The following is a 25,291-nucleotide window of genomic DNA, read 5'->3' on the forward strand; positions in this document are numbered from 1 at the left end:
ATTCAGTTGGCCCTGAATGTTTACGAATTCAGTCACCTCTCTGTACATGCACAGCCTCCTGTGGCCCTGAACCCCCCCAGTGGCTCCTGCCTGGTATCCTGGCTTCCTGCTTATCCCACACAGATACCAGAAGGAGCCTGCTTGCTGTCCTCCCTCTGCTCACAGCCTTCCACGGCTTCCATCATGCAGAGTAAAAAGCCAGCTTCTCGCTGGGACTCAACCTACCCTCATGCTCTCCTTTCCATCTTGCTCCCATTTGCTACACTGGCCACCTCACGGTGCCTCTAGGACCCCTCCCCCCACCCCACAGTCCAGCCTGAGGGCCTTTGCAACCGGTTATTCCCGCTGCCTAGAATGTTATTCCCCCAGGCGCTAGCAGGGATCGTAACTTCCTTCAGACTTCACCTACAAATGTCACCTGCTCGGTGCACCCTTGACTTTCCCATCAATCTTTTTGTTAGTCTGCTCACTGTACCTCCTACTCATTATTCCTGACCATGCACTCTGTGTGGGCAGGGGTCCGTCCCGCCCATCAGACCAGGAAGAGACAGGCTCAGCATGTGGGAGGTCTGAGGCCTGCCTGGTCTGGTCAAGTATTAAGGCCCAGCTGGAGGCCAGAGACATGATTAATGCAGCTTGCCCAGCAGGCAGAGGAGGACTCAGGGATGCTCAGAAAACTATACGTGTCCCCAGAGCCCTGATGGGCCTGTGGTGCAGCCGTGGATGTTCCAAGTCCCCCACCCCCGCCCTCCCACCCAGCACTATCTGGTCACCATGGCAGCCATCAGTAATGGGAGAGGCGCCCCCGCCCACCAGCCCAGTCCCAGATGTGTAGAGTTTCATCTTGGCGGGACCAGCTGGAAGGCCACCAACGGGTGGGGGCGGGGCAGAAATGAAAGGTGGCTCCTGGTGCTGGCAACTGAGACCTGACAAGGGGCTGCTAAGGGTCCCCTTCCCTGTTCCACCTGACGGCAGGCCTCTTCTCGCCCGAGGAGCTCATCCCCAGGCCATCCCTCCCCACCCCTGACAGATGCCTCTGCCCGGGGATTCTTCTGTCACTTCCCTCCCCTGCTGAGCTCCTCACCAGGCAGGGATGGGACAAGGGTGGGCCCTGCTGCTGGGGATCCCCAGCTCTACGTCCCGTCCTGGCAACCAAGCACCACCTCTGAGGTAGATGAGGCCAGACTCTGGCAACCCAGTATCTTATCTTCTTCCTGGAGAGGCCCAGACACTGACCTAGGGACAAAGAGCACAAAGCCCCGTCCAGCTCGCAGAGCCCAGCGCGGCCTCCGGGGACTCTGCATGGGCTGTTCAGGCGGCCTTGAATGAATGCTGGTCCCCCGGGAACCTGGCCTGGCAGCTCCTTCCAGCTGTTTGGGTGGATACAGCTCAATGGTGACCTCATCTAAGAGGCCCAGCCAACACCACTCCCCTGCTTGCCTACCTCTCTCGCTCTAGATAAGAGATTCCAGCTAATTCTCTGGCTTTCTCTTATGGAAGGGTGCTCACCATGGATTTCTCTCTCCAGGTAGAGAGCTCGGTGCCTCAGCCACTGTGCCCTCCCACGCCCACAGCCCCAGCAGCAGCAGGTCTCAGTCCCCGCTGAGGACTCCCCACAGGGCAGCAGATGGTTGGGTGGGGTTGTGGAGTGGGGGGGAGGTATTTGCTCCCTGCACATACCCTCCCCATGTGGCTGAACTGAGGCCGGGGCACTTCCTACCTCCCTCACCACCTACAGACGACACCGGGATACTGGTTTTGAGCCAAGATGCCCCTCGTAATGGCTGTGACCACCCTGTACCTCAGTTTCCCTGGATGCCAAGTGAGCTTGGGAGACACGGCTGTGCCACTTGTAGCTCAGCATCACAGGGTGGCTGTTCAAGGGGTGTGCACCTGCTGCTCGCAGACCCTGGTCTCCAGGGCTCCCCTCCCAGGAAAAACCCTGGGTGACAGTGCCCAAGACCGTCCCTTTCGAGCCATGGTTCCCACATGTCCCTCCCAAAGTGGCCAGAGCAAACATGGATCGGGGGGGGGTATACCTGTGGTGGAGACATTTATTGACAAAATGGGGCCAGGCTAAGCTTCTGGCCAGAAAACGTGAGAGAACACAAGGATGGGTGCCCAGCAGGGCGGGTGCAATGCCTGGCCTCGCTGTGCCACGGCCCGGGAACCGCGTCTGGGGCCAGCCTCAGGCGCTGGGAGCGTACTGCAGCACCAGCCGGTCAAAGTCATTCTCCTTCAACGCGGATTGCGAATGATGGGCGAAGAGAAACAGAGAGAACATGAGTTGGGACCCCAGTCACGGGCCTTCCCTGGCCCAGCCTGAGGGGGTCTGGGGATCTGGGACACACCGCCAGCTTGGGCTCACCTTGGCCTGGTACTCCTTGATGAAAGGGTGGGACCTGTGTGCATCCTTCAGCTGGGACAGGTAGCGGTTTGTCACCTGCAGGAGAGGTGAGGCGAGGTTAGGTGCTTAGGGGCCCCCCAAGTGGCTCTCACACACAGGGCAAGGGGAGGGGTGGGGTGGGGACCTCCCAGCTGACACCAAGCAAGAGCTGTGGTCTCCCATTACCTCTATCACCCCACCCTGAAATCAGGTTGACAGAGGACCATCAGGGGCGGGGCGGGGGCGGGGGGACCACCTGGAACAGCGCCTGGCACAGAGCCCAGGCTTAGCACACAGCTGGAGGATGTGCCACAGAGTTCAGGGTGAGGAGACTGGAAGGGACCAGGGACCCAGGCCCCAGAAGAGGGCGGAGGGCCAGGAGGAGCACAGGGCAGGTCAGGCGGGACAGGGTTAGGAGGGGAGGTGGGTTTGTTCTGGGCACACCGTACAGAGAAACCCCAGAGATCTTGGTAATGGAACCTGGACCCTAGGCAGACCCCTTGCCCCCAGCCTCACCCCACCTCCCTGGGCCTAGCCCTGACTGCACAGGGCGGGGGCATCTGTCTTCCCGAGACCAGGGGTCCATGCTATTTCTGGGGTGAGTGAGAGTCGTCCTGTCTGTGCTGCACTGCCCTAGCTCTGGGGGCCCTTCCACAAGGGATGGGTGACTGACAGGAAACCCTGGGAGGGCCCCTGGCCAACTGGGCCAGTCAGTCCTCCCACCCTCCCTGCCCTCCAACAAGGTGGGCTCACAGGGATTGTTCCCCTGGGCCCCTTTCCTCTGTCCTTTTGCCCACCCCCCACCCAGAGGTGGCACAGGTGGGGGTCCCAGCTCGGCTCACCCTCTGAGCCACAGCCCACTAGTTTGTAGGGCCCATGGGAGCAGCGGCCCTATAACCTTGGCCAAGGTACGACCCAAGGGGGGCACCACCAACACCAATTTCCCAGGGCCCCTCAGGCTGATGGCAAGTGACCCCCTCCAAAGGAATGGGTTTCTGCCCAAGATCCCAAGCTTCATCTGGAGCAGGGGCCACATCACAGAGCCCCGCTCACTTCAGGATGTCACCGCGGGGGCCAGAAAACATCCCCTGCCCCGGAAGGTCCTACCTCAGGGGGCTTGCCCAGGTGCTGTGACAGGACGATGAGGTTGATCAGTGTCTCCGGGTGGCCACTGTCCTGCAAACATGGGGGACACCAGGCGAGCAGGGTCAGCTCCCCCAGGCCTCCAACTCAGCCGGCCTGGCCCCATATGAGGCAGAAGGATGCCTTCCACTGTCCCAGAGTGAAGACGTGACCCACACAAGGTCACACCCTCACAGGCGGGGCAGGGGGTGCTGCAAGACCCAAAGTGCGCCCACTGGCCACCCTGCAAGGCAGTGACCTCAAGGCCCTCCTTTCTGCCTAGGAGGCAGCACAGTGGCGAGGGAGCCCCAGCCCCTCCCTACCTCCCTGAGACAGCGGCTTCCCCTCTGCGCCTGCTGTCTCATCTTGCAGACTAGGATGGGACAGAGCCCCGCGGCTTATTGCTTGTGGAACGGGTGTGTTTACCATACCAATCTCAAAGTAACAGAGCCCAGGCCAAGACAGTGTCCACACCCTCAGAGCCAAGCTGTCCCTCTTGCTGTAAAAATGAGGTCTAAGACCCGGGGCAGACCCCACCCGTGCCTCCTGCTCTCCGGGGGCCTCGGCAAGAAGCTGCCGGGAAAATTACCAGAACGTCCAAGCGGCTGACCTCACCCCACCCGCCCACGCTGGGCTCCAAGGCAGAGGGAACCCTGGGAACTGGCCCAGGACCCCCTTGGCCAGGAACCCCAGACGGAGCCCTTGGTGGCTCTGAGGCAGGGACACCGCAGGGAGCCCTGAGGGGCACATGGAGCAGAGACACGGCAACTCGGACACACAGTGCTGTGGGCTCGAGGACCCCAGCCTCCCGCACAGACCGGGCTCCACTCCGTGGCTGCCCTTCTTTGGGGAAACTCCCCTTCTCCCGGCCTTAGTCGCCTCGCTGCTCTAATGGGGGACGACGACACGAGCTCACAGGAGCAACATTCCAAAAGGAATGGTGAAAACGGTCAGAAGCATGGGGTGGCCCACAGGCACAGGGATGAGCGATGCCATGGAAGACCTACGGCCATCAGGGGGTCAGGGCCACGGGGCAGCAAGCCAGCCCAGCTGGTGTCTCAGAGAACGAGGACAGATGGGTGTCATTTGACTGGGGACCCTACTGCCCTCTCCTTCTGGGGCAGAGATGCCCCACCAGGCCAGGCCTTCCTGACTAGCCCTAACTGCATACAGAAGTCCAGCTATAGTCAGACCCTGTCAAGGAGGCGTGGGGACCCGCGCAGGCACAGGGCAGGGGGCGGGGCCGGGAGCTCCGCATGTGCGGCCCGAGGAGCACCTGACGCCCGTCCCTATCTGCACACAGCCTTCTGATGGTAACTCAGCTCCTCCCAGAGATAAAGGAGAGAAGGCCTCCTACCGGGGTCCATTTCTCATTATATCAAGAAATGTTTTCCAGGGGCGCCTGGGCGGCTCAGTCGGTTGAGCGGCCGACTTCAGCTCAGGTCATGATCTCACGGTTTGTGAGTTCGAGCCCCGCCTCGGGCTCTGTGCTGACAGCTCGTGTCTCCCTCTCTCTACTCACACTCTGTCTCCCTCTCTTGGCACAAAAACAGACACATAGACCAATGGAATAGAATAGAAACCCCAGAACTAGACCCACAAACGTATGGCCAACTCATCTTTGACAAAGCAGGAAAGAACATCCAATGGAAAAAAGACAGTCTCTTTAACAAATGGTGCTGGGAGAACTGGACAGCAACATGCAGAAGGTTGAAATTAGACCACTTTCTCTGTCTCCCTCTCAAAAATAAACATGAACAAATTTTTTAATTAAAAAGAAATTGTTTTCCAAAAGTGGAAAAAAAATTGATGTTTCTAGTGATTATAAAAACAACACACGACCTCCGATACTGGCTGGGAGAAGACAGCTGGGGCTACCCTGAGAGGACAGTGCCCTTGGTCCCTCTTCTAGACAAGGACAGGCCAGGCAACGTCTCCCAGTCTGCGGCCTGCTCTCCCCTTGGTGATAAACGGCAGGTGTCTCTTTCAAGTACAGGCTCAGGTGACAATCACGTCGAGGCCCCCAGACCGGGTAGTCAAGGTGACAGAGAGAACGTTTGCTCCGCTCAAGCCAGCGGAAGCCCAAGCTGATGGGATCCCTCGCGTTTCCGAGAGAAAAGAGAATCAGCGTTTTCAGTTGTGATCCCAATTTTTAGCTGACCTGGCATTAAAATACAAACCCACGTGAACACAGCACAGGCCCCCGGGGTCTCCCTCTGCCCAGTGTGCCTCCAAAAAAGCCCGAGCCCCGCGCCGCCTGCACCAGGAGCCGGGGCGTGGGCTGGGCCCGATGTACCTTGTCCAGCGCCTCCTGCAGCACGCCTTCGGCGGCCTCCCAGCGGCCCTGGGCCATGTGGCAGGCCGCCTGCCCGTTGAGCAGCAGCAGGGTGGATGAGCACTTGTCGGCCATCTCCTGGAAGATGTAGTAGGCATCCTGCAGCTTGTCACCACCCTGCAGGGACAGTTCCAACACCACTGGCTCGTCACCCTGCCTCCCGGCCCGACCGCTGCCCGCTCCCTCCTAGAGCAGGATGCCAGCACTTCGCCGAGGTGATCCCGGTACGGGCGGCCCCTCTCTGTCACCGGCAGTCCTGACCCCAACCACTCAGGTTCTGTCTGCCTGTGAAAGACGCAGCAGCACTTTCGTGGGGGAGCCTGAGACCAAGATGTGCTTGTGGAAACACCACCAACCTGGCACAAAGAGTGGGCAGGGTTCACCCTACTGAACCGGACAGATGTTGGAAAGCGGCCTGGGTGAGGCCTCAGGCCCCCAAGGGCAGTGCAGGCGCACGAGGATGGGGAACACATTTTAAGAAACCCATACAAAAATGGCTCAGAGAAAGGAAGCCCAGCGCCAAAAGCCTGAAAAGAGGCCATCGCCAAGAGATGGGGGCAGGCATGCGGGAGGGAGGGAGGGAGGGGCTGGGTGGAGGGGAAGGTAAGAGGGGGACGCTGGCAACTGCCCAATGCCAAAAGCCCAGAGAGCAAGCTGAGCAGGAGCCAAGCCCCGGGTCAGCCCCGTGAGGAGGCCACACTGCCAGGGTGGCCCAGTCAGTACACCAGGTCTGGTTCCAGAGCCTCCCAGCTCATCCGCTCTGGCTCTGGCTAAGCCACTCAGCTAGGAGAAGCCGGGAATGGGGTTGGGATGAACAAAGTGGGAAATGAAATGTGCAAGGGGTGGGGGGCTCTCCTGGGGGATGGGCCCTGGCTCCAAAGGAAGCAGAGATCCGATGTGTCCGCAGAACCCCACACCGGCCTTCTCCCCACGGGAGCGGCCAGCACTGCAGGCAGGGGATACCTCCCAGCTCTCTGATGCTCCCCCCAATCCTCCAGCACGGCCCAGGGGCTCACCACAGCCAGATTGACCCATGCCGTAGCCAGCTGGGTGAGGGTAGCATCCTCGTCCTGGTCCTGCATTTTCTTCAGCTCCTTCCTGGGGACACAGGAAGGGTGGGAGGGAGCCCCCCGCACCGCTTGCTCGTGAGGCACACACTGGTGCTGGCTCCCGGCTCTGGCCCGACAGCCCCCACTGCATACTTGTGAAGCCCACCCCAACTCTGCAGATCCCACTTCCCACGTCACATAAGGAAACTGAGGCACGGACAGCTCCACCCCTCGTCCCAGGCAACATCCTGCAGGGGTGGGCAAGTAGATGACAGTGCATCACCACAATGGACTAGAATTAAGTACTAGGAGAAGCGATCACAGCACTAATACTCTGGGCCTCGGGAAGGGCGCAGGGAGGGTCCCCATGCTAAGCGTCCCCAGCAGGCGGAGGCCTGGCTTCTTGAGAGCACGGGGTCCCGATGTGGCCTGGCCCGCTGCTCAGACAGCCCTAAGAGCCCCAGGTGGGGCCAAACAGAGGCTTACCGGGCGAGGTCCAGGCGGTCCAGCTTCAGCAGGATCTGCACGGTCATGGCCATGCTGCGGGACACAGCGGGCAGTCAGGAGGCACCCTTGCCACGCTACTGCGGGGCTCACTCCGTGTGGGCGCCACCTCCGGGAACATTCCTAGGAGAGCTCAGGCCACCGGCCCTGCCTCGCAGAGGGCGACGCTGGGCAGAACCGGACTCAGACCCAGACACTGCACGCTGGGCCAAGCCTCTCACCGCTTCCTGGGGCCCTGGCTCCCACATTTTACCACTGAGTCCACTCGGGGCTGGAGCTCTCGCCGGGTCCCAAGGTGTCCGGCTCTGACTATCCTGAGGCTAGACGCCATGTCCGCACCCCACTCCTGGTGTAAAGGCGACACCAACAACTGCCAGATGCCAGGAGCCCAGAGAGCAAGCTGAGCAGCTAAGCGCAGGGTCGGCCCCCAGAGCAGGGCGTGAGTTCGGTCACAAAGGTGCTGCGGGGGCGGGGGCGGCTCTTACCCCCTCCGTTCCTGCACCCACGGCTTCCCTCTGCCTGACAGCTGTGCCCACTGATGACCTACGTAGACACTTGTTCCCACCTTTTCCCACCAGCTCGTGACCCAACAGCCAGCTCAGCCTCTGCAGGAGTCTGAGGACCAAGTGCAGAGTCCGCTGCCTTGTAGGCCGTGCGCCGGACCTACTTCTAAGCCACCGTGAATCCCTTTCTGGACTGACGGGGGATGTAAACAGATACAAAATGAATGTGTGGGGACCAACCAACAGAGGGACAGCAGGCAGCAGAGTTTACAGAGGACGGTTGTTGCTCCCTCTGGGCCAGAGCCCCGGACACAGCAGCCTGGACGCGATGCTGGCCCAGAGTCACCCCCGGGGCGGGGGGGGGGGGGGGCGGCTGTGTGCAAGGGGCTTCAGCACCCCAGCCCTGGAGTGCCCCGAACGGTGGGCCAGCCTCAGGGGAGGGCCTGGGGGAACCTGGGGAGGGCAAGGAAAGGCCAGGGCCCAGGGCCCAAGAACACAAAGGCTTCATGTGGGGGTGGGGGTATAGAAACCACAGGCAGAAACAAAGGTGCTTTCTACTCTGCCACTGGGGACAGAGGGTTTCCAGTCCCAGGAGCCGTGTCCTTGGGAACAGCAGTCCAGTCGTGCAGAAAGGAGTGTCTCCTGGACCGAGAACAGGAGCTGCTGCCTGAATGGGAAGCCTGGGCCCCACCAGTCTCTCAGGGCAGCCCCCCACCGTTCCCATGACAACGCCAACAAGGCCTCGAGTCGCCTGGAGCCCGGAGGGGCCGCTCAGGCCTCCAGGCCTTCCCCCAGGGACAGGGTGGACACTCACCACTCGAGGCTGTCCCCCTGGTGCAGGGCACGCAGGGCTGCATCCGGGTTCTGGTCATGGAAGTAGATGGAGGCGGCCATCAGCAAGAAGGTGGTGTTGGTCACATCCACGCTCCTGCTCATCTCCCGGTCCAGCTCGGCAACAATCGAGTCCCTGTAACACAAGGCTGTTTAGGGCCTGCAGGCAGGGGTGGGCAGCAGCCTCAGCCCCCGCAGGAGCAGACGGGTCCAGAGAGGCGGAGTCAGGCCCCCAGGGGAACACAAGAGCTGCAAGTGTCTCCGGCGAGCCCCACTGGGTGCCAGCTTCACCGCCTTCCCACAAGGCACTTCTCACCCTCACACAGAAACCGAGGCTGGGTGGTTTCAGGCCTGGTGAGGGGACGTGCTGCAGGACGGGCCATGTCCACAAAGCAGCACAAATGACCGCCAAAGCCTACGGCTCTCCTGGCCCTCAGAGTTGGGGGGCTGTAGTGTCCACACCACCCCTGGACGTGGAGGGACAGGCTGACTCGCCAGAGGTGGCTTCATGGAGACTGGAAGCGACACAGACGAATCTCACACCAGTGACGTCGCTGCCTCTTCAGTGAGGCCGGCTGCACTTGGCAGGTGGGCAACATGCCGGACTGGGGGCCGGGCTGGGGTCAAGGCTTAGCCGAGGATCAGCCAGTTCCCCCACAGGCCACAGGACACCCGAGCCATGATCTGCTTACAGAAAACAGTCAAGACCCCTCGTTTCAAAAGGACGCTGAGCAGTGGACAAGAGAAGGGAAGCAGGGGCCAGGCCCCGAGTCGCTGTCAGACAAAAGCTGCTGTCCAGGGTCCACGGGATCTCCGCAAATGTGTGCGTGTCACGCGGGCTGCGGGGGGGGCTACTGGTCAAGGATCTGTGTCTGAGGGCCCCTGGAGATGGTGACATGCCAGGTGCCCGCCAGACACACGACTTCAAATCAGAGACTATGTCCCGCTCTGCACACCTGAACCGCATACAGGGTGCGACACAGAGTTGGTGTGGAGCCCTCAAGGCCACCGCGTGAAGTTTCCTGCCTGGTTTGTGGCACCGAGAGGAGACACGCTGCGTGCTGTTACTGTGACGTCAGTGTCCTAAACGCTGTTACCCTGACAAACCATTGTTAACCTACAGGTTCTGGTGCTTTCTCCACAGCCTGCTTGCTGGGCTAAGGGGCAGCAGTTTGCGCTGCCAGGATGGACGCAGCCTGAACCACTGTCTTCCTGAGGCCCTGCTCCGACACGGTCCCAGAGTCCCCTCCTCTTCTGAAAGGAGAATGGCGCCTGTCATCCCGGCTCATGAGGTGCGGAGGGAGACATGATAGCCTCAGGGAGCCGCCTGTCTTGCTGTCCTGGGGCTGCCGTCACAAAGCACCACAAGCCGGGGGGATGAAGACAACAGAGACGGACTCTCACAGTTCTGGAAGGAAGAAGTCCGATAGCCAAGTGTGGGCAGGGACGGTTCCCTCTGAGGCCTCTGAGGGCAAATCCATCCCGGGCCTCTCTCCTGGCTGCAGCTGGCTGCCCACCGTCCTTGGCATCCCTTGGCTTCTGTGTCACCCCGATTCTACCTCCCTCTTCACACGGCCTTCTCCTCTGTATCTTCTCCATCTTCTCTCTGGTCTCTTATGAGGACACCAGTCCCTGGATTCAGGGTCCACCCCATATCCAGGATGCTCTCAAGATCCTTGACTAGTTCTATTTGCAAAGAACTCATTTCCCATGATGCTCCATTTACGGGTTCTGGGGGTCAGAACCTGGGGGCCCCATTCAGCGGTCACTGCCGACAAGTAAATCCCCCTGAGCCTCGCGCTTCAAGGGCGAAGGAGCCCAATCAGAACACGGGACACAGAACGCTGTCTTCTGTAAGAGCAGTGGCGGGGGTCACAGCAGATGGTCTCACCCATGCCGGGGACCCAAAGACTCGGGCCTATGAGAGTAGCCTGGTCATCAACAAGGTCATAATCAGGTCCTGGCTAAGAAGTTCCATGGGGCAGAGGTTGGGAAAGGCCCTTCTCTGAAGCTCCTTGCCGCTATGCGGGATGCTCCAGGGTGGTGGTGGTCTCGGGGCCGGGCAATGGGGCAGGGGAAGACCCACAGAGCAGAGCATCTCCATGTCATGGGCTAGGCTGCTGCCCTATCTCAGGCGCCCCCTGGGGAGCGCTTTACCTTCCTGATCCGAGGGGGCCTCAAAACCAACCATTCCCGGGGGGGCGGGGAACGGAAGTGCAGAGGAGCCACGGAGCCTGCCGTGTCATGCTGGTGCTCCACGCAAGGGAGAGGCGGGGCCACACGGCTCCCCCCTGCAGAGCCGAGGCAGGGGCAGACCCAAGCACCTGGGCAAGCATCCTGCCAGCTACGGACGGAATGGCTCAGGCAAATGCCCAAGCGGGGTAGGAATGTGCTTTCACTGAGGTTCAGGGAGGTGAGGAGGTGGGGAGAGACGCCCCCTCAGCCCCCCCCCCCCCGACCCCCGTCCTCACCTCTGGCTGTCGTTGGCCAGGTACTCAGCGAACATGCGCACGGCCTGGAGCTCGGGGGCTGAGGAGGGCTTGATCTCGTCTAGGACCACACCGTACTTCCTCTGCAGTGAAGACAAGCACACCATCAGCTTGGCCCGCTCTCCCTGCGGGGTCGACACCTCAGTCCCCAGGAACACATGAGAGCTTTTCAGGGCTCTAGCATCACCCTGGCAGAGCCCCAACACCTGGAACCAGCACCAACCACCCCCAGGGACCCCTTAGCCTACCAGGTGCTGGCCCTGCCACAGCACCTGCTTGGAGCCAATACAGTGTCCCTTGGCACCTGTCAGGCCACAATGCCCACCACTCTAGCCGAAGACCCCGGCTGCTCACTGTCAAGCCCCCGGTGCTGAGGTGACAGGGTGAGGGCCCTGCCAGCTCTGGGCGGGGGGCGGGAAACGCGTCGCCCAGGGGCAGGGGGTCTGGGCATGCACTTCTATAAACTGGGACGTATACCTCTCCCTGCTGACACTCAGAACTGGTGGTGGTGGTCACTGCTGGGAGGGGAACTGGAGTCAGGGGTCCATTTTTCACCACACTCCTTTCCAGGTAGTTTTAATGTTTTTGCATCCACGTAGAGGTGTTTTTTTTTTGTTTTTTTTATGCAGGTGTACATCCCAGGGAGATTCCAAGGTACACCGGGGCAGCCCCTCTGCTGGGGGCCACACACACTGTTCACCCTCAAGGTCAGGGGGTAGTGGGGGGTCTTGGCCAACAGGAGGGCGGAGGTCCCATCAGGCCCCAGAACACTCCACAGAGGGAAAGATATGAACAGAACCAGGAAACCACTGAAGGCCTGATGTGAGGTAGAGGCAGCTGTGAAGCCATGTGCCACAATCCAAGGCGGGGGGGCAAGGGACAAGGGAGGCTGGCTGCCTGTGGGCCTTGGGGTGGGGGTGGGCATGTGGGATTCTCTTTACCATCTACTTGATTATTCTGCAAACCCGAAGCTGTACCGAACAAATGGAATCTGATTATGTAACAGAAAAAAAAAAAAAAAAAAGAAAGAAAAGGGAGAAATCACTACCCTAGCCCCCCGGCCTGGTGAGCCTATAACCTTGGGAAATGGCCACCTACTTGTGGAGGCCACAGCAACTGCCCCTGCCATCCTCTGTCTGCCACAACCCCCCTCCCCCCAGGACTCTGTTCCTCTCCTGTCCCAGGGACACCAGAGGTCACGGCCTGCGCTCACCTGTGCAAGGTATGCTCTGTACAGAAAGACATCCCTTTCCACGTCTCTCCCTGGGCTTGATGGCTGAGGAAACAGAGGCAGGTCAGGACACTTGGGAGTTGGGTGCCAGACAGGTCTTCAGTAGAGGCCAAGAGCAGGCAGCGTCTCCAGTGGATTCCAGGCCTGAGTCCCAGCCCTGATCTTGTCCCACACCACCACCACCCCAGGAAGGGGCTCAATCCTCACCCCTGTTCGTCCAGGTGAGGGAAAGTGGAACACCCACTCCCGCTGCACAGCAAGGGGCCAGGGTGGAGCCCACACCTTCAACCGCGGGACACATGGCCACTCATACCGACAGGGGCCCCCAGGGTGCAGCAGATTGAGACAGAAGTTGCTCGATGGTACACGTGGTCCAAGATGTTGGGGGGAAAGGCCCTAGTGCCTGGGTTTGTAAAAGTAGAGAAAACAGGCCCATGAGGGTTCCCATCCAGAGGTGGATGGGTGATTCTGCAGAACTGATGAGACCCAGGAGATGTGCAAACGGGATTTTATTTTTTTGTAGCAAATATTTCTATGGGGCATGTTCCTGTCTTGTTTTTGTCCCAAAACCCTCTTTAAACACGCAAAAGAGAAGAAACAAAGGTTTGCTTCACTCAGAGGGCCTCTCTAGGAGAGCTCAGCTGGGCTGTCCTGGTGCAGTGACATCGGTGTCCAGCCTGGGCCATGCCCCTCAGCCCTACTACCGCAGAGCTGGGGAGGTGACATCACACAGTGGTCGCTCTGGGACTGTGTCCCCAGCCAGGCAACGAAGTTATGGGGAGGCCGACCAGAGCCAGGAAAAGAAGAAGGCTCACAGGACTTGGGCAGAAGCCGTGTGCGGAGGGCTGGGCAGACCTCCAGGTCTAAAGAAACAAAAATGGCATCTTTCTGAACAAATGCTTCTCAGCCGTTTCCTGCTTGGGGATAGCTCGTCAGAATGACCTGAGAACAAAGCCAGGAGGCCCATACCCACCAGTGATGGCCAGCTCGAGTGGCCGCTCACCACTCCCAGACGGCTCAGAGGCGCAGCCAGGCCTGAGGATGAGTGCCATCGGGGGGGCCGGGGATGGGGTGGGGGCTACTGTCAGTATGGTCACACTGGACCTTCGGCTTCTTGAGGCTGTCTTCACTGCTCTGTCCCCAACACCTGGGCAGCACCTATTATCTTGCAGGCACTTAAGAAATGTCTGACAGAGGAGCACCTGGGTGGCTCAGCTGGTTAAGCATCAGACCTCGGTTCAGGTCATGATCTCACGGGTTCATGGGTTTGAGCCCCGCGTCGGGCTCTGTGCTGATGGCTCAGAGCCCGGAGCCTGCTTCGGATTCTGTGTCTCCCTCTCTCTCTGCCCCTCCCCCGCTCATGCTCTGTCTCTGTCTCTCAAAAATAAACATTAACAAAAATAAAAAATTAAAAAAAAAAATGTCTGACGGGGCACCTGGGTGGCTCAGCCGGTTAAGTGTCCAACTCTCAATTTCAGCTCAGGTCACGATCTCACAGTTCGTGGGTCCGAGCCCTGCGTTGGGCTCTGTGGTAATGGCACACAGCCTGCTTGGGATCTTTCTCTCCCTCTCTCTCTGTTCCTCCCCTGCTCTCTCTCTCTCAAACACAAATAAGCTTTATTAAAACAAACGAACGAACAAACAAAAGGAATGTCTGACAGATAAGGGAAAGTCTTAATGGCGACACAGCACTACATCTAATCACTACATCTATAAGGGCAGTGACCCACCACGTGTTCTACCTGGGGCCACCTCAGAGCTGGCAGAGCTTGGGGTCACTGTAATGAACTGCCATAAACTGGGTGGCCTGAAATAACACAATTATTCTCTCAAGGTCCTGGAGGCTAGAAGTTCAAAGTCAAGGTGTCAGCAGGAACATGCTCCCATCAAAGGCTGATCCTAAATCCCAGATGATCTCATCTAGAGATCCTTTATGGAATTATACCTGCCATGATCTTTTTCCCAAATGAGTCACATTCACAGGTTCTGGGTGAACATATCTTTTGGGGGATACCGTTCAACTCAGCATAGGCTGCCCAAGAGGGTTTAGGTGGCCCATGGACCACATCAAATGGCCCAGTGGGGACAGTATTCCCATTCTGGATGCATCAGGGAGAATGTCATAGTTTCGGGCCAGTGCGTGTTTCCCACATCCCCAAGAAGGAAGCGGCTCCCTGGCTCAGAGGCTGGGCTGCGGCCTGCCTCCACCCGCAGTGACCGTCACCTCTTGTTTTCAGTCATTCCCTTAGTACAGTAGGTCACACTGGTCCTCCCTTTCAGCAGCGACGGAAAGTTTGCACGTTATGACAGGAGAAGACTCAAAAGAACGTATTGCTGTGATGTAAGCAGAACAGACGGACAAGAGGAGTCAGACAGCAGAGCATGAGTGTGACACTGAATTTCACAGTGACCCTAGTGAGACAGGTGTCATCGTTCCCATTGGACAGACAGGGAAACAGGCGCAGAGAGGTACAGCGACTCAGCCCTGGCTGCAGAGAGTCGTAACAGGGCCAGAGGCTGAGCACGGGTCTGTCTCAGTCTTCTTACCGTCTATACTACCCAGCAAGGAGGCGGGCACACAACTGTGGTGGTGAGTCGAATAAGGGACACCCCCACCCCCCGGCCCCGGCCCAGCGAAGTCCGTACCAGGCCCTGGAATCTGTGAACAGCTTACATGTCACAAAAGGGACCTCACAAAGGTTATGGACCCTAAAATGGGAAGACTATGCCGGGTTACGGGGGAGGGCCCAGCCTAATCACAGAATCTTAATGGCAAGAACTTTAATAGCAGAGAATAGACAGAAATAATGCAGCAGCAGGAGAAATCCAAGCGAGCCCAAGTGTGAGAAGGATTCTGTGGCTGGTTCTGACGTGGAGAGACCACATGCAAGGTTGAGGACTGGAGAGGAGCCTCTGTGAACTAAGGCTGACCCCGGGGCTCAGAGCTAGCAACCTGAATGAGTCTGAAAGCATATGCTCCCCTAGGACCTCCAGAAAAGACAGAGCCTGGCCAACACCTTGATTTTAGCCTGGTGCAAGCCATGGAGAACTTCCCACCTGCAGAAACCGACCGAGAGATAATGCATTTGTTTTGTTGCAAGCCTTTGTGGCCATTCATCATGGCAACATCAAAAAATGAATATAATCAAACAAGTGTTATTTCACATGTAACAGCTTCCTGAAGCCCATTTCAGGCGTTGTCCCCGTTATACAGATGAATGTCAAGGAAACCAGGTATACCGTCAGAGGTCAACGGTCGGAAGCAGGAGAAAGGAAGCCTTCCCTCCTTCAAAGTCCAAATTCCTCCCAAGCCTCTGGCGGCCTCAGTGAAGAGCTCTGCCATTCCTTTGCTTGGTGCGCCAAAGGCCTCCCACACCTTCAGAATAAAATCCAAACCCCAACTGTGGCTCCCAGGGCCCTTCCTGTCCCCCTGCCCACTTCATTCTCCATCCTCCCCCTCGCTCACACCACTTCTGCTACACCGGCCTTTTATGCTTTGACTACACGGCACTCATCTCTGCCTCGGCACCTTTGCCGCAATTTAGGGGGTTAGATGCTTCTCAAGGTTAAGTCTCAGGTTCAAATGACAGCCAGTGAGGCTGACAGGCCACCAGGCTTACCGGACCACTCCCACCTGGAGCAGCCTCCTCCCCACCATTTTCCAACTCAGCACTGTTTTTTGTTTTTTTTTTAAGAGAGGTGTATGTAGGGTTTTTTTAAGTTTATATACATATTTTTAAATCATCTCTACACCCAACGTGGGGCTTGAACTCAGAACCCTGAGATCAAGAGTTGCATGTTCTTCTGACTGAGTCAGCCAGGCGCCCTTCGCTCAGCACTCTCTACCTCACCTTGCCCCCTTAAGCGCTCAAGCTGTTATTACATATTCACTCACTTCTTTACTTGTTTAATCTCTTTGGAACACTAGGCCATGTACAAGTTTAAAAAAAAAAAAAAAGACTCCGTTGAAAATAGAACCACGAGGCCAGAAGGGGGCGCTCTCAAGCCCTGACATTCCAAGTCAAAAGCAGACCCCAGCAAAAGAGAGGTACCATGATTCCCCCCAAGAAGACTACACTTTAGTACCCCCACAGGAGAACAAAAGATCTCCTCCCGGGGTAACTGCCTAGCCAAGAAGAGACTGTCACAACTCAGGCAATGAAAAGCCACTACACTTCAAGCTCCCAGTTTACTCCAAAGAATTTTCTGTTTACAACAGCCCCTCTCAACTCCCCCCTTTCCTCTGTGAAAAAGCAGTCCTCTCCTTTGATCTCTGGACATGCCTACGGTTTTGCCATAGGTTACATGTCCCAAACTGCAATTCTCCCTTAATCCCCAATAAACTCAGTTTGCTTGTAAAATAGATGAGTTTTCTTTTTAAGGTTAACAACCATGAGGGCAGGCATGACCACTGCTCTTAAAGATTCGCCAACGGTTCACTCTCAAAGTGTCTGTAACGTCCGTGTCCCTCCCTAAAAGTTCCTGCTAAAGGACCTGTCAGGCTGGGCCCTGCCTGACAAGGCTATTTTCTAGCTCTCAAAAGGCCAACCTCATTCCCATCACTATCCATCACACCACCCCCCTGACTTCTTGTTTATTTGCTCAGTCACTGTCCCCCTTGGGAGCCTGAGCTTTCCAAGAGACCTCGGAGTTTTGTCACTGCTTTGAGCCCAGCACGAATACACCGCCTTGACCCATTGGGAAGCTCAATGAGGAATGAAAGAATGAATGGGCAAGTACGGGGAGATATAACCAGGCTGGTGGGGCAGGCAAAGTCGGGGAAAACATTTCTCTCTCGAGCGGCGGTGCTAGCCTTCCAAAATGACAACAAACAACAGTCCCTGCTTCACGAGTAACGAGGGTATGGTGGCACACGTGGGCCCTCCTCAAGTGAAAATTACTACTACTATTATTATTAATACAGTAGTACAAACGCCTCCCTTACTCAAATGTCTTCCATGGAGCAGAGCAAGCTCTCGGAGTGAGAAGTATCACAAACTGTCACGGCTTTGAGTTTTGTCATAAGAAAAGGGTAATTCCTCACAGCGCTCTGAAGAGATACGTGGCGGGGGGGGGGGGGATGCCGCGAGAAGAAGGAAGATTTTTAAAATCAGGGCGCGACCAGTGGCCACCAGGAAGCAGCTTTCGCCGCCACCTTCCCCTCGCCTCCAAGCGGCCGCACCTTCACCCGCTGAGCCTCGTTAATGCACTGCTGGTAGCTGCCAATGTAGAAGGCATTCTTCACGTCGAACAGCTCGTCCACTTCCCCGGAGCCGCCAGAGGCCGAGACCGGAGCCGGAGGCGCCATATCGCTGTGGTCCCAGTCGTTCCCCTTCCGGAGGGACACGTCGGACGGAAGCAGGGATTCGCTGCAAAGCGCTCTGGGAAATGGAGTTTACTCGTTCCGGCCTGGAAATGAACCAATGGGAGACTTAAACGGGGGTTAAAGGACGGGAGTCGCACGTGCGACCCGCAGGGCATCTCGGGAATTGTAGTGGGACTCGGGGAAACATAGTAAGCATGTGGTCGAGGCTGGGAATGGGAGAGTGAGCTAGAGGGGGTGGGACCACGCGGCAGACTATCCAATGAACTATAAGGTTTCCGTGACGTCATCGGTTCGCGCCGGAAAGCGCAGCTCACGCGAGTGGTTCACCCGGAGCTGGCGGGGAGGATGGCCGGCTTCGCTTCGCTGGGGCTGTCATCGTGGCTCGTGGAACAATGTCGGCAGCTGGGTTTGAAGCAACCCACGCCTGTACAGCTCGGCTGCATCCCCGCCATCCTGGAGGGTAAGTGTGGCCCCGCCTCTTCCCCAGGAAACCTCCCCACTCCTATCGGCTCCCTTTCCTTCTCGCAGCCTTTGCTCGCTCCAGTTCCGCGAGTGGAGGGATAAGCTTGGACGTAGTTACCGGCGAGCTTGGATCCCAAAGGTAGACTGGACGGTGTTGGCGTTCGGGCTGCACAGTTCACTCCCTGTGTGCCCATACACAAGTGATGTAATCTCAGAAACTTTCGTGACCTCAGAGCACAGGATGAATCGATACTGCTGGGAAAATTTGGTTGCGGTACCATCTTAATTTTACAAATGGACTCTGAGGTTGTCAAGATTGCTAGTAAATGCAGAACTCTGGTCCGGTGAATACTCTGCTCCCCACTCTAACGGCTCAACCCAGTTTGCCATTAAAGAGATGCCCTTAGGAAACCTTAGGAAGTGACGAGTGGAGGGATTAAATAAACAAAAATGAAGGAATAAGTAGGGGCCTTAGGATGCAAATTGGATGAGGGCATTCAGGTTTCCCCAAACTCAGATGCTCTGTGAGGGGGTCAAAATGAGATTGTGGCATCTTAGGTCAGGTGGATGTAGATTCCAGTCCAGCCTGCTACTCACTGGCTGTGTGTCCTGGGCACATTGCTGAGACTCGTTTTCCCTTTCTATTCAATGGGAACAGTAACAGTCTCACCCTCCTAGGATTTGTCAGGATGCCTAGGATGTAAACGGCATGGGCCAGTATGGGCACATGGTAACTGCTCATTAAACATTGACTATTGCAAACTCTGCCCGATGGAACAGTTGTCTACACCTGGGGTGTGTTAATGCCAGTTTGCTCTCTACCCAGGTCGAGACTGCTTGGGCTGTGCCAAGACAGGCAGTGGCAAGACAGCAGCATTTGTCCTGCCCATCTTGCAGAAGCTGTCTGAGGATCCCTATGGCATCTTCTGCCTTGTCCTGACACCCACCAGGTGAGCACCCCACAGGCTTCCTGGGTGAGTTAACCATCTGTGTTCTCTTGGACCAGCACAGAGGTCTCTTGGACCTCTTTTCGCGTGCTTTCCCTGTGTTTAAAATGGAGACAGAAATCATGCCCGCCTCTCACGGGAGGTACAGAATTAACAAGGATAAGTGTTATCCTTATCCTTAACAAGGAAGAGTGCTGAGTACAGGGCTTGTCTCACAGCAAGTGGCTGGACAGGAGCTATCAATAGTCTTATAGCCTAGGATATACACATATCTCCTGTTCTTGGGCCAACAAATATGGAAGCTGACTTGGTAAGTCCTGTAACAGTCTGTAGGAGAGGTAGGCACTGCATGCTGTGAGGGTGTGGCCTGGAGAAGGGACAGTGGAGGAAGACTTCATTCATGGGGTGCCTTAAAGGGACAAGTTTGGGGAACGATATTCTATAGGCAGAGGGAACTGCTATAGTGCATTTGTGCAGAGGTGTGAGAGAGGCAGGGAGCAAGTTGGCCTATGAGAGACAACTTGAGACAAGCCCAGAATGCCAGGAAGAGAGTTAGAATCAATTCTATGGGTATGTGAGCAGAACAGGGCAAGATGGAGGATAGGAAGTGGGCACGTGGGCCAGGGAGAGGCCCGGGCAGAGATGGGGTAGAGAGGAGGGGACTTGGACATTGACCAGTCCCAGGGAAGAGGGGACTGACGCTTAGGTTTCAGGCTTTGGTGATTGTGGTGTCGAGGCCACTGCTGAAGAGGAGAGGCCAGTTTGGGTGGCACTGGAGGGAGAAGGGCCTTGGGGTGTTTGTGGGTCTCAGCTTGGTGAGAGGGCAGGGTCCACAACAGGGTTCCAGTGTACAGTTTCCGAGCCTTTATCCCAAGGGCACTGGGAGCTATGGTGGGTGTGTGAGCAGGGGAGGACCAGTTGGGAGGTCTGAGACATAACACATGGGAATGGGAAGCAGGCACAGAACCCCCATCTAACCCAGCCTGGCCCCTTCACATCCACAGGGAGCTGGCCTACCAGATTGCAGAGCAGTTCCGGGTCCTGGGGAAGCCTTTGGGCCTGAAAGACTGCATCATTGTCGGCGGCATGGGTACGGGGGCCCAGGGAGGCTCTGGGTAGGGGACCCCTGCAGCCTCAGACCCCCCTGCCCAGACCCACCTCTCATATTCCACCTGCAGACATGGTGGCCCAGGCCCTAGAGCTGTCCCGGAAGCCACATGTGGTCATCGCCACACCAGGGCGCCTGGCTGACCACCTCCGTAGCTCCAACACTTTCAGCATAAAGAAGATCCGCTTCCTGGTGAGTCGGTCTGGGGCACTGATCCATCCATTTAGGACATGTGTCTCACAGGCCATCCAGTAGAGCATTAGGAATGGGGTGATTAGGACAGCTGAGGGATCAACAAGAAGGGGACTAGCCAGGGTGGTTGGGGACAGGGCCTCTCTGAGGAGCTGAGATGGTTGAGGGTGCAGATGTCTGAGAACCGGAGGGAGAATGTTTCAGGGCCCCCGTCCAAGGCTGGGCAGGAGGCGTGTGGGAGGCAGGCCAGGCTGGGCACGTGATCAGGCCCTGGCCGGTGCCCTCACCCCAGATCCACTACTCCCTGCCCCCCGCCGCCTGTGCTGCAGGTGATGGATGAGGCCGACCGGCTGTTGGAACAGGGCTGCACCGACTTCACTGCGGACCTGGAGACCATCCTGGCAGCCGTGCCCACTCGCAGACAGACGCTGCTCTTCAGCGCCACACTGACTGACACGCTCAGAGAGCTTCAGGGTCTGGCCACCAACCAGCCCTTCTTCTGGGAGGCTCAGGCCCCGTGAGTCCACAGCCAGGTTCCAGGGGGCAGGGCAGGCAAGGCAAAGGGTTGGGGGTCACACTCAGCAGAGGTTATTGCCCACGGATGGTGTGGGGCATTGGCTCCATTCGGCAGTAGGGGAAACTGAGTCCACCCATCCCCAGGGTGCGTACGGTGGAACAGCTGGACCAGCGCTACCTGTTGGTGCCTGAGAAGGTCAAGGATGCCTATCTGGTCCACCTGATTCAGAACTTCCAGGATGAGCACGAGGACTGGTCCATCATCATCTTCACCAACACGTGCAAGTGAGCATGGGCAGGTCTGCCCCTCTCCTCCCCCCAGATCTCCTCCCATAGCTCTTTCTGAAGGCCCGAGAGGTATGAGGCACACAGCCCGTCTTGGCACTCCAGGGCCTCTGCTCAGACCAGAGATTTCAGAGGATTTGCTCAAGGAGGCCCAGAGAGGTCAAGCAGTTTGCCGAGATCTCCCCTCGTGAAGGTGGAGCCAGGATTTAGGGCTTCTCAGACCTGCTCTTAACCAAAATGTCTAGGGGCCTCTGGCCCTCCCCGGAAAACCCCTGCAGCGGCTGGGAAGGCCTTGGAGCAGCCTCTTCTCTGTGTCTAGGGGTGTCACTAAGGCCTGCCATATCAGCTCCAGTACCCAGGGCTGTCCTCTCTACAGTCCCAGAGGCCTTCAGAATCCTTTGAAGCTCCCGGGGAGATTGTCAGGAGGCTGTAGGCTATTCAAGCATGAGCCAGAGTAGATCACGCAGTCTACATCCCATCGAGAAGACCTCCTAATTGGCTGCTGCCCTCCAAGAATGTATTGGCTACCAGAAAAGTCTGGATGTAGGGCCGGCTCTCATTGGTTTAGGCCAGGGAAGGGGTCGGCAGAGAGGACGTCAGCAGGCAGGATACCCCTCACCCCTGCTTCTCTTTTACCAGCCGTGCAGGGTCGCCTACTTGTGGTCTTGGGGGTGCCGGGGCAAGAGTGCCTTCCCGAGGCCCTGGCTCTGCAGGGGCTGACAGTGTGTCTTTCCCACCAGGACCTGCCAGATCCTGTGCATGATGCTGCGTAAATTCAACTTCCCCACCGTGGCTCTGCATTCCATGATGAAACAGGTGTGGGATCAGGCCGCCCCCGAGACCCCCACCCCACCCCCCGCCTTGCCCTGGAGACTCGTCCCAGCCTCAGGGCCTTTGCCCAGGCTCTTCCTTCTGCCTAGAATACTTCCTGCCACCCTTTTGCCTCGGTGTGGCCGTCTCATGGGTGAGCCCTGTGAGGGTGGGACTGTCCTAGACTCCACCCTGTCCCAGGCCCCACACAGTAAGTCCTCAAACGCTTGCTGAGATGCTGCCTGACCCCCAGTTCTCTCCCCAACTTGGCACCAGAAAGAACGCTTTGCTGCCCTGGCTAAATTCAAGTCCAGCATCTATAGGATCCTGATTGCAACAGACGTGGCCTCCCGGTGAGTGGCCCCAGGGTCTTCCTTCCCATGTGCAGGCCCAGTGACACCCCCACAGAGGGACCAGAGAGAGGGCTGACCTTGGGCAAGAACTGGGGCAGCCCCAACTTCACAGCTGTGTGACCTTGGGTGAGTCCCCATCTTGGTTTCCACGTGTGGACAGGGGCCTGGACATTCCCACAGTGCAAGTGGTTATCAACCACAACACCCCCGGGCTCCCGAAGATCTATATACACCGCGTCGGGCGGACAGCCCGTGCAGGTAAGTGGACGGGGCGGGGTGGCCCTTGGACAACTGTCCTTCCAACCTGCCTACACCATAAGAAACCAAAGTCACGGGCTGGTCAAGAAGATGTGGGGATATAGCCCGCAGGTGAGAGGCAGTGCTTAAAAGTTGGAGGAATCATCCTTTCAAAAGCAAAGGCAGGGAGTGCTCTGGCTTACGAGATTCTCCCCTGTCCTGTGGTCCTGGGCAGGTCATATCAGCTCTCCGGGCCCACTTCCTCCTCAAACGACAGGTAACACGAATGCTGCTCCAAAGGTCACGGGCCTCATCAGCTGTCAGTGCTGTTCCAGCACCAGTCACCCTCACAGAAATGAGGAATAGAGAAACTAGCGTGCACAGATCTGGGCCAAGGCCCGTCGAGGCTTATTGCCGACATAACTCCCTGGTAGCCACGCCCCAGAGGGAAGTCGGCCATATCACCGGCCCCCGTGTAAAGCCAGCCTGACAGGAGAGCTGCCTCTCCTGCTGTCTCCTCTGGGATGGACTTGCCCTCACCAGCTCACCAAGCTCTTAACTCTGTTCCCATCAAGAGGAGCCCTGAGCTGCCTAGTGGCCAGAACTTGTCTTTCTTGGCCCCTAGCATGCAGCAGGTAACTATGGCACGTCCTTGCAGGGCGGCAAGGACAGGCCATCACACTGGTGACGCAGTATGACATCCACCTGGTACATGCCATCGAGGAGCAGATCAGTGAGTAGAGGGATGGGAGTGGGGGAGGTGGGTGCCTCCGGGCAAGATGCCCACTCACCCCCTCAGACACCTGCTAAGCTGCGCACGTGAGCAGGCTTAAACGGCACTTTCCTTTCTATGCAATCCCAAATGAAGGCTTTTAGCCCAGTTATCAAAACAGAAGCTTCCCACAGTGGTCCTCAGCAGCTGAAAGCCACATCCGGTGGGAAGGGACTTAGGTTTCTCAGACTGGGGTGCATGGATGGTCCCTGTGGATGAGTCGGAGGCCCCAGGCACAGGGTCTGGATGTGTTCAACACCACCTCTCTTCCCCCACCGGGACGATTTACTTTGTAGCCCAGACCAAGAAATCTATAATCACTGCACAGACTGTCCTAAAACTCAGAAATCTCTGCCCTTTAGAGGACAGTGTTTAAGTCACATCTACACCCAACGTGAGGCTCAAACTCAGGACCCCCAAGATCAGGAGTCACACACTCTTCCGACTGAGCCAGCCAGGCAGGCACTCCTAAAGGACAGTGTTTTTAAAATACTTCCAGTCAAGTTCCTAGTGCCGCTGACAACAAAAAAGAACAGTCTGTCTATCTTCCTTTGGTCTACAATCCCTGCTCCTGCTCGCCTGACCCTTACCTGACATGACCTAGTCTTGCATGCCCCACTGCATGAGCAGCTCACTCCAAAGCCAGAACCCCTCCCCCTGTCATGTCTGCCCTCTCCCGCCCCTACAGAGAAGAAGCTGGAGGAGTTCTCGGTGGAGGAGGCCAAGGTGCTGCAGATCCTTACGCAGGTCAACGTGGTGCGGAGGGAGTGTGAGATTGTGAGTATCGGAGGCCTTGGGGCCCAGGGGCGCCCTTCGAGACAAGGGCGCCCGTGACGGCCTCTCCTTCCCACCCGCCAGAAACTGGAGGCGGCCAACTTTGACGAAAAGAAGGAGATCAACAAGCGGAAGCAGCTGATCCTGGAGGGGAAGGTGAGGGCTGAGCTGGCAGGGGGAGGGGGAGGGTTTCCAGGAGGCCGATTGCCCAGCTCAGCCACCTCCCGGTGTTCCCCATGCCAGGACCCCGACCTGGAGGCCAGACGGAAGGCTGAGCTGGCCAAGATCAAGCAGAAGAACCGGCGCTTCAAGGAGAAGGTGGAGCGGGTGCTGCAGCGGCAGAAGGGTGGCGGGGCGGGCCGCAGGGGGCGTCCACCCAGGGCCCCCCCTGAAGGTCACTCGGCCCCAGCACCCACCCAGGGCCAGTCCTGAGCCCTGCGTGGCCCCCGCCTGGCCAGCCTGGGATTCCTTCATGGAACCAAGGGTCAGAGGGGTCCTCCCCTCCCCCGGACCTGCTCTGTCCCTGTCGTTGGAACCCACGGACACCCACGTGGTGCACCGCACGGCTCTTCCCGCCCTGCGGCCCCTTCTCAGAGCCTCTGCCAAGAGCCAGGCTGCAGAGGAGGAAAGAATACCAGCTACAAAGTTGAGCTCAACTCCACACACAGTGACCCGGCTTCAGGGTCACCTCGGCAGGGGGTGGGGATTGCCATGGGGCTCCGAAGCCAAGATGTGTTGGTTGTACGAGTCACTAAATAAATGGGTCTCTCCACTTCCCCATCCGACTCTGTGGGAGTGGGGGCAGGGGAGGAGGGTTCAGCTGCTGGTGCTTCCCAAGTCCCCTAGAACATCATGTCGCCCCCACCACACCCCCAGTTCTCCATTCCCATCGGGCCAGGCCCAAAGCTTTGAACTACAGTGCTGGCCATTCTGGCCAGGTGACCCTGGGTTTGAGAAGCCCTCTCTGAACCTCAGTTCCCTCATCTGGAAAATGGGCACACCAATGGCACCCCTCTCCACACACAGCCATCAGGTTCAGTGAAATGACTCCCATGTGTA

The 25,291-nt window shown here is 57.8% G+C and overlaps 2 protein-coding genes across 2 annotated transcripts; one reads left to right on the forward strand and one right to left on the reverse strand.

Annotated features, from left to right (window-relative positions):
* Positions 1–2,036: 2,036 nt before the first annotated feature.
* COPE (COPI coat complex subunit epsilon) lies at positions 2,037–17,801 on the reverse strand. Its single transcript, XM_047095528.1, has 10 exons — positions 17,633–17,801; positions 12,433–12,495; positions 11,202–11,302; positions 8,714–8,866; positions 7,379–7,432; positions 6,860–6,941; positions 5,805–5,960; positions 3,494–3,562; positions 2,369–2,443; positions 2,037–2,236 (listed from the first exon to the last, which is right to left on the reverse strand). The coding sequence occupies exons 1-10, from the start codon at positions 17,756–17,758 to the stop codon at positions 2,189–2,191; spliced, it is 927 nt and encodes a 308-aa protein (XP_046951484.1). The 5' UTR covers positions 17,759–17,801; the 3' UTR covers positions 2,037–2,188.
* DDX49 (DEAD-box helicase 49) lies at positions 17,726–25,012 on the forward strand. Its single transcript, XM_047095527.1, has 13 exons — positions 17,726–18,236; positions 19,065–19,188; positions 20,190–20,275; positions 20,364–20,485; positions 20,815–21,002; positions 21,146–21,286; positions 22,027–22,102; positions 22,373–22,449; positions 22,610–22,707; positions 23,345–23,419; positions 24,147–24,235; positions 24,317–24,388; positions 24,476–25,012. The coding sequence occupies exons 1-13, from the start codon at positions 18,122–18,124 to the stop codon at positions 24,662–24,664; spliced, it is 1,452 nt and encodes a 483-aa protein (XP_046951483.1). The 5' UTR covers positions 17,726–18,121; the 3' UTR covers positions 24,665–25,012.
* The last annotated feature ends 279 nt before the right edge of the window (positions 25,013–25,291 follow it).

Source organism: Lynx rufus, unplaced genomic scaffold, assembly GCF_022079265.1.
Source record: "Lynx rufus isolate CCGP_SWC_20201006 ecotype Redwood Valley unplaced genomic scaffold, mLynRuf1.p SCAF_4, whole genome shotgun sequence".
NCBI lineage: Eukaryota > Metazoa > Chordata > Mammalia > Carnivora > Felidae > Lynx > Lynx rufus.

Coding starts and splice junctions, on each gene's coding strand:
- COPE (XM_047095528.1), bottom strand. CDS start 17,758: ATGGCGCCTCCGGCTCCGGTCTCGGCCTCTGGCGGCTCCGGGGAAGTG. Junction 11,303..12,432: donor ACAGAGCATACCTTGCACAG/GTGAGCGCAGGC, acceptor TCTTCACTGCAG/AGGAAGTACGGTGTGGTCCT. Junction 2,237..2,368: donor TCAAGGAGTACCAGGCCAAG/GTGAGCCCAAGC, acceptor TCCGCGTTGAAG/GAGAATGACTTTGACCGGCT.
- DDX49 (XM_047095527.1), top strand. CDS start 18,122: ATGGCCGGCTTCGCTTCGCTGGGGCTGTCATCGTGGCTCGTGGAACAA. Junction 22,103..22,372: donor TGCATTCCATGATGAAACAG/GTGTGGGATCAG, acceptor ACTTGGCACCAG/AAAGAACGCTTTGCTGCCCT. Junction 22,450..22,609: donor GCAACAGACGTGGCCTCCCG/GTGAGTGGCCCC, acceptor ACGTGTGGACAG/GGGCCTGGACATTCCCACAG.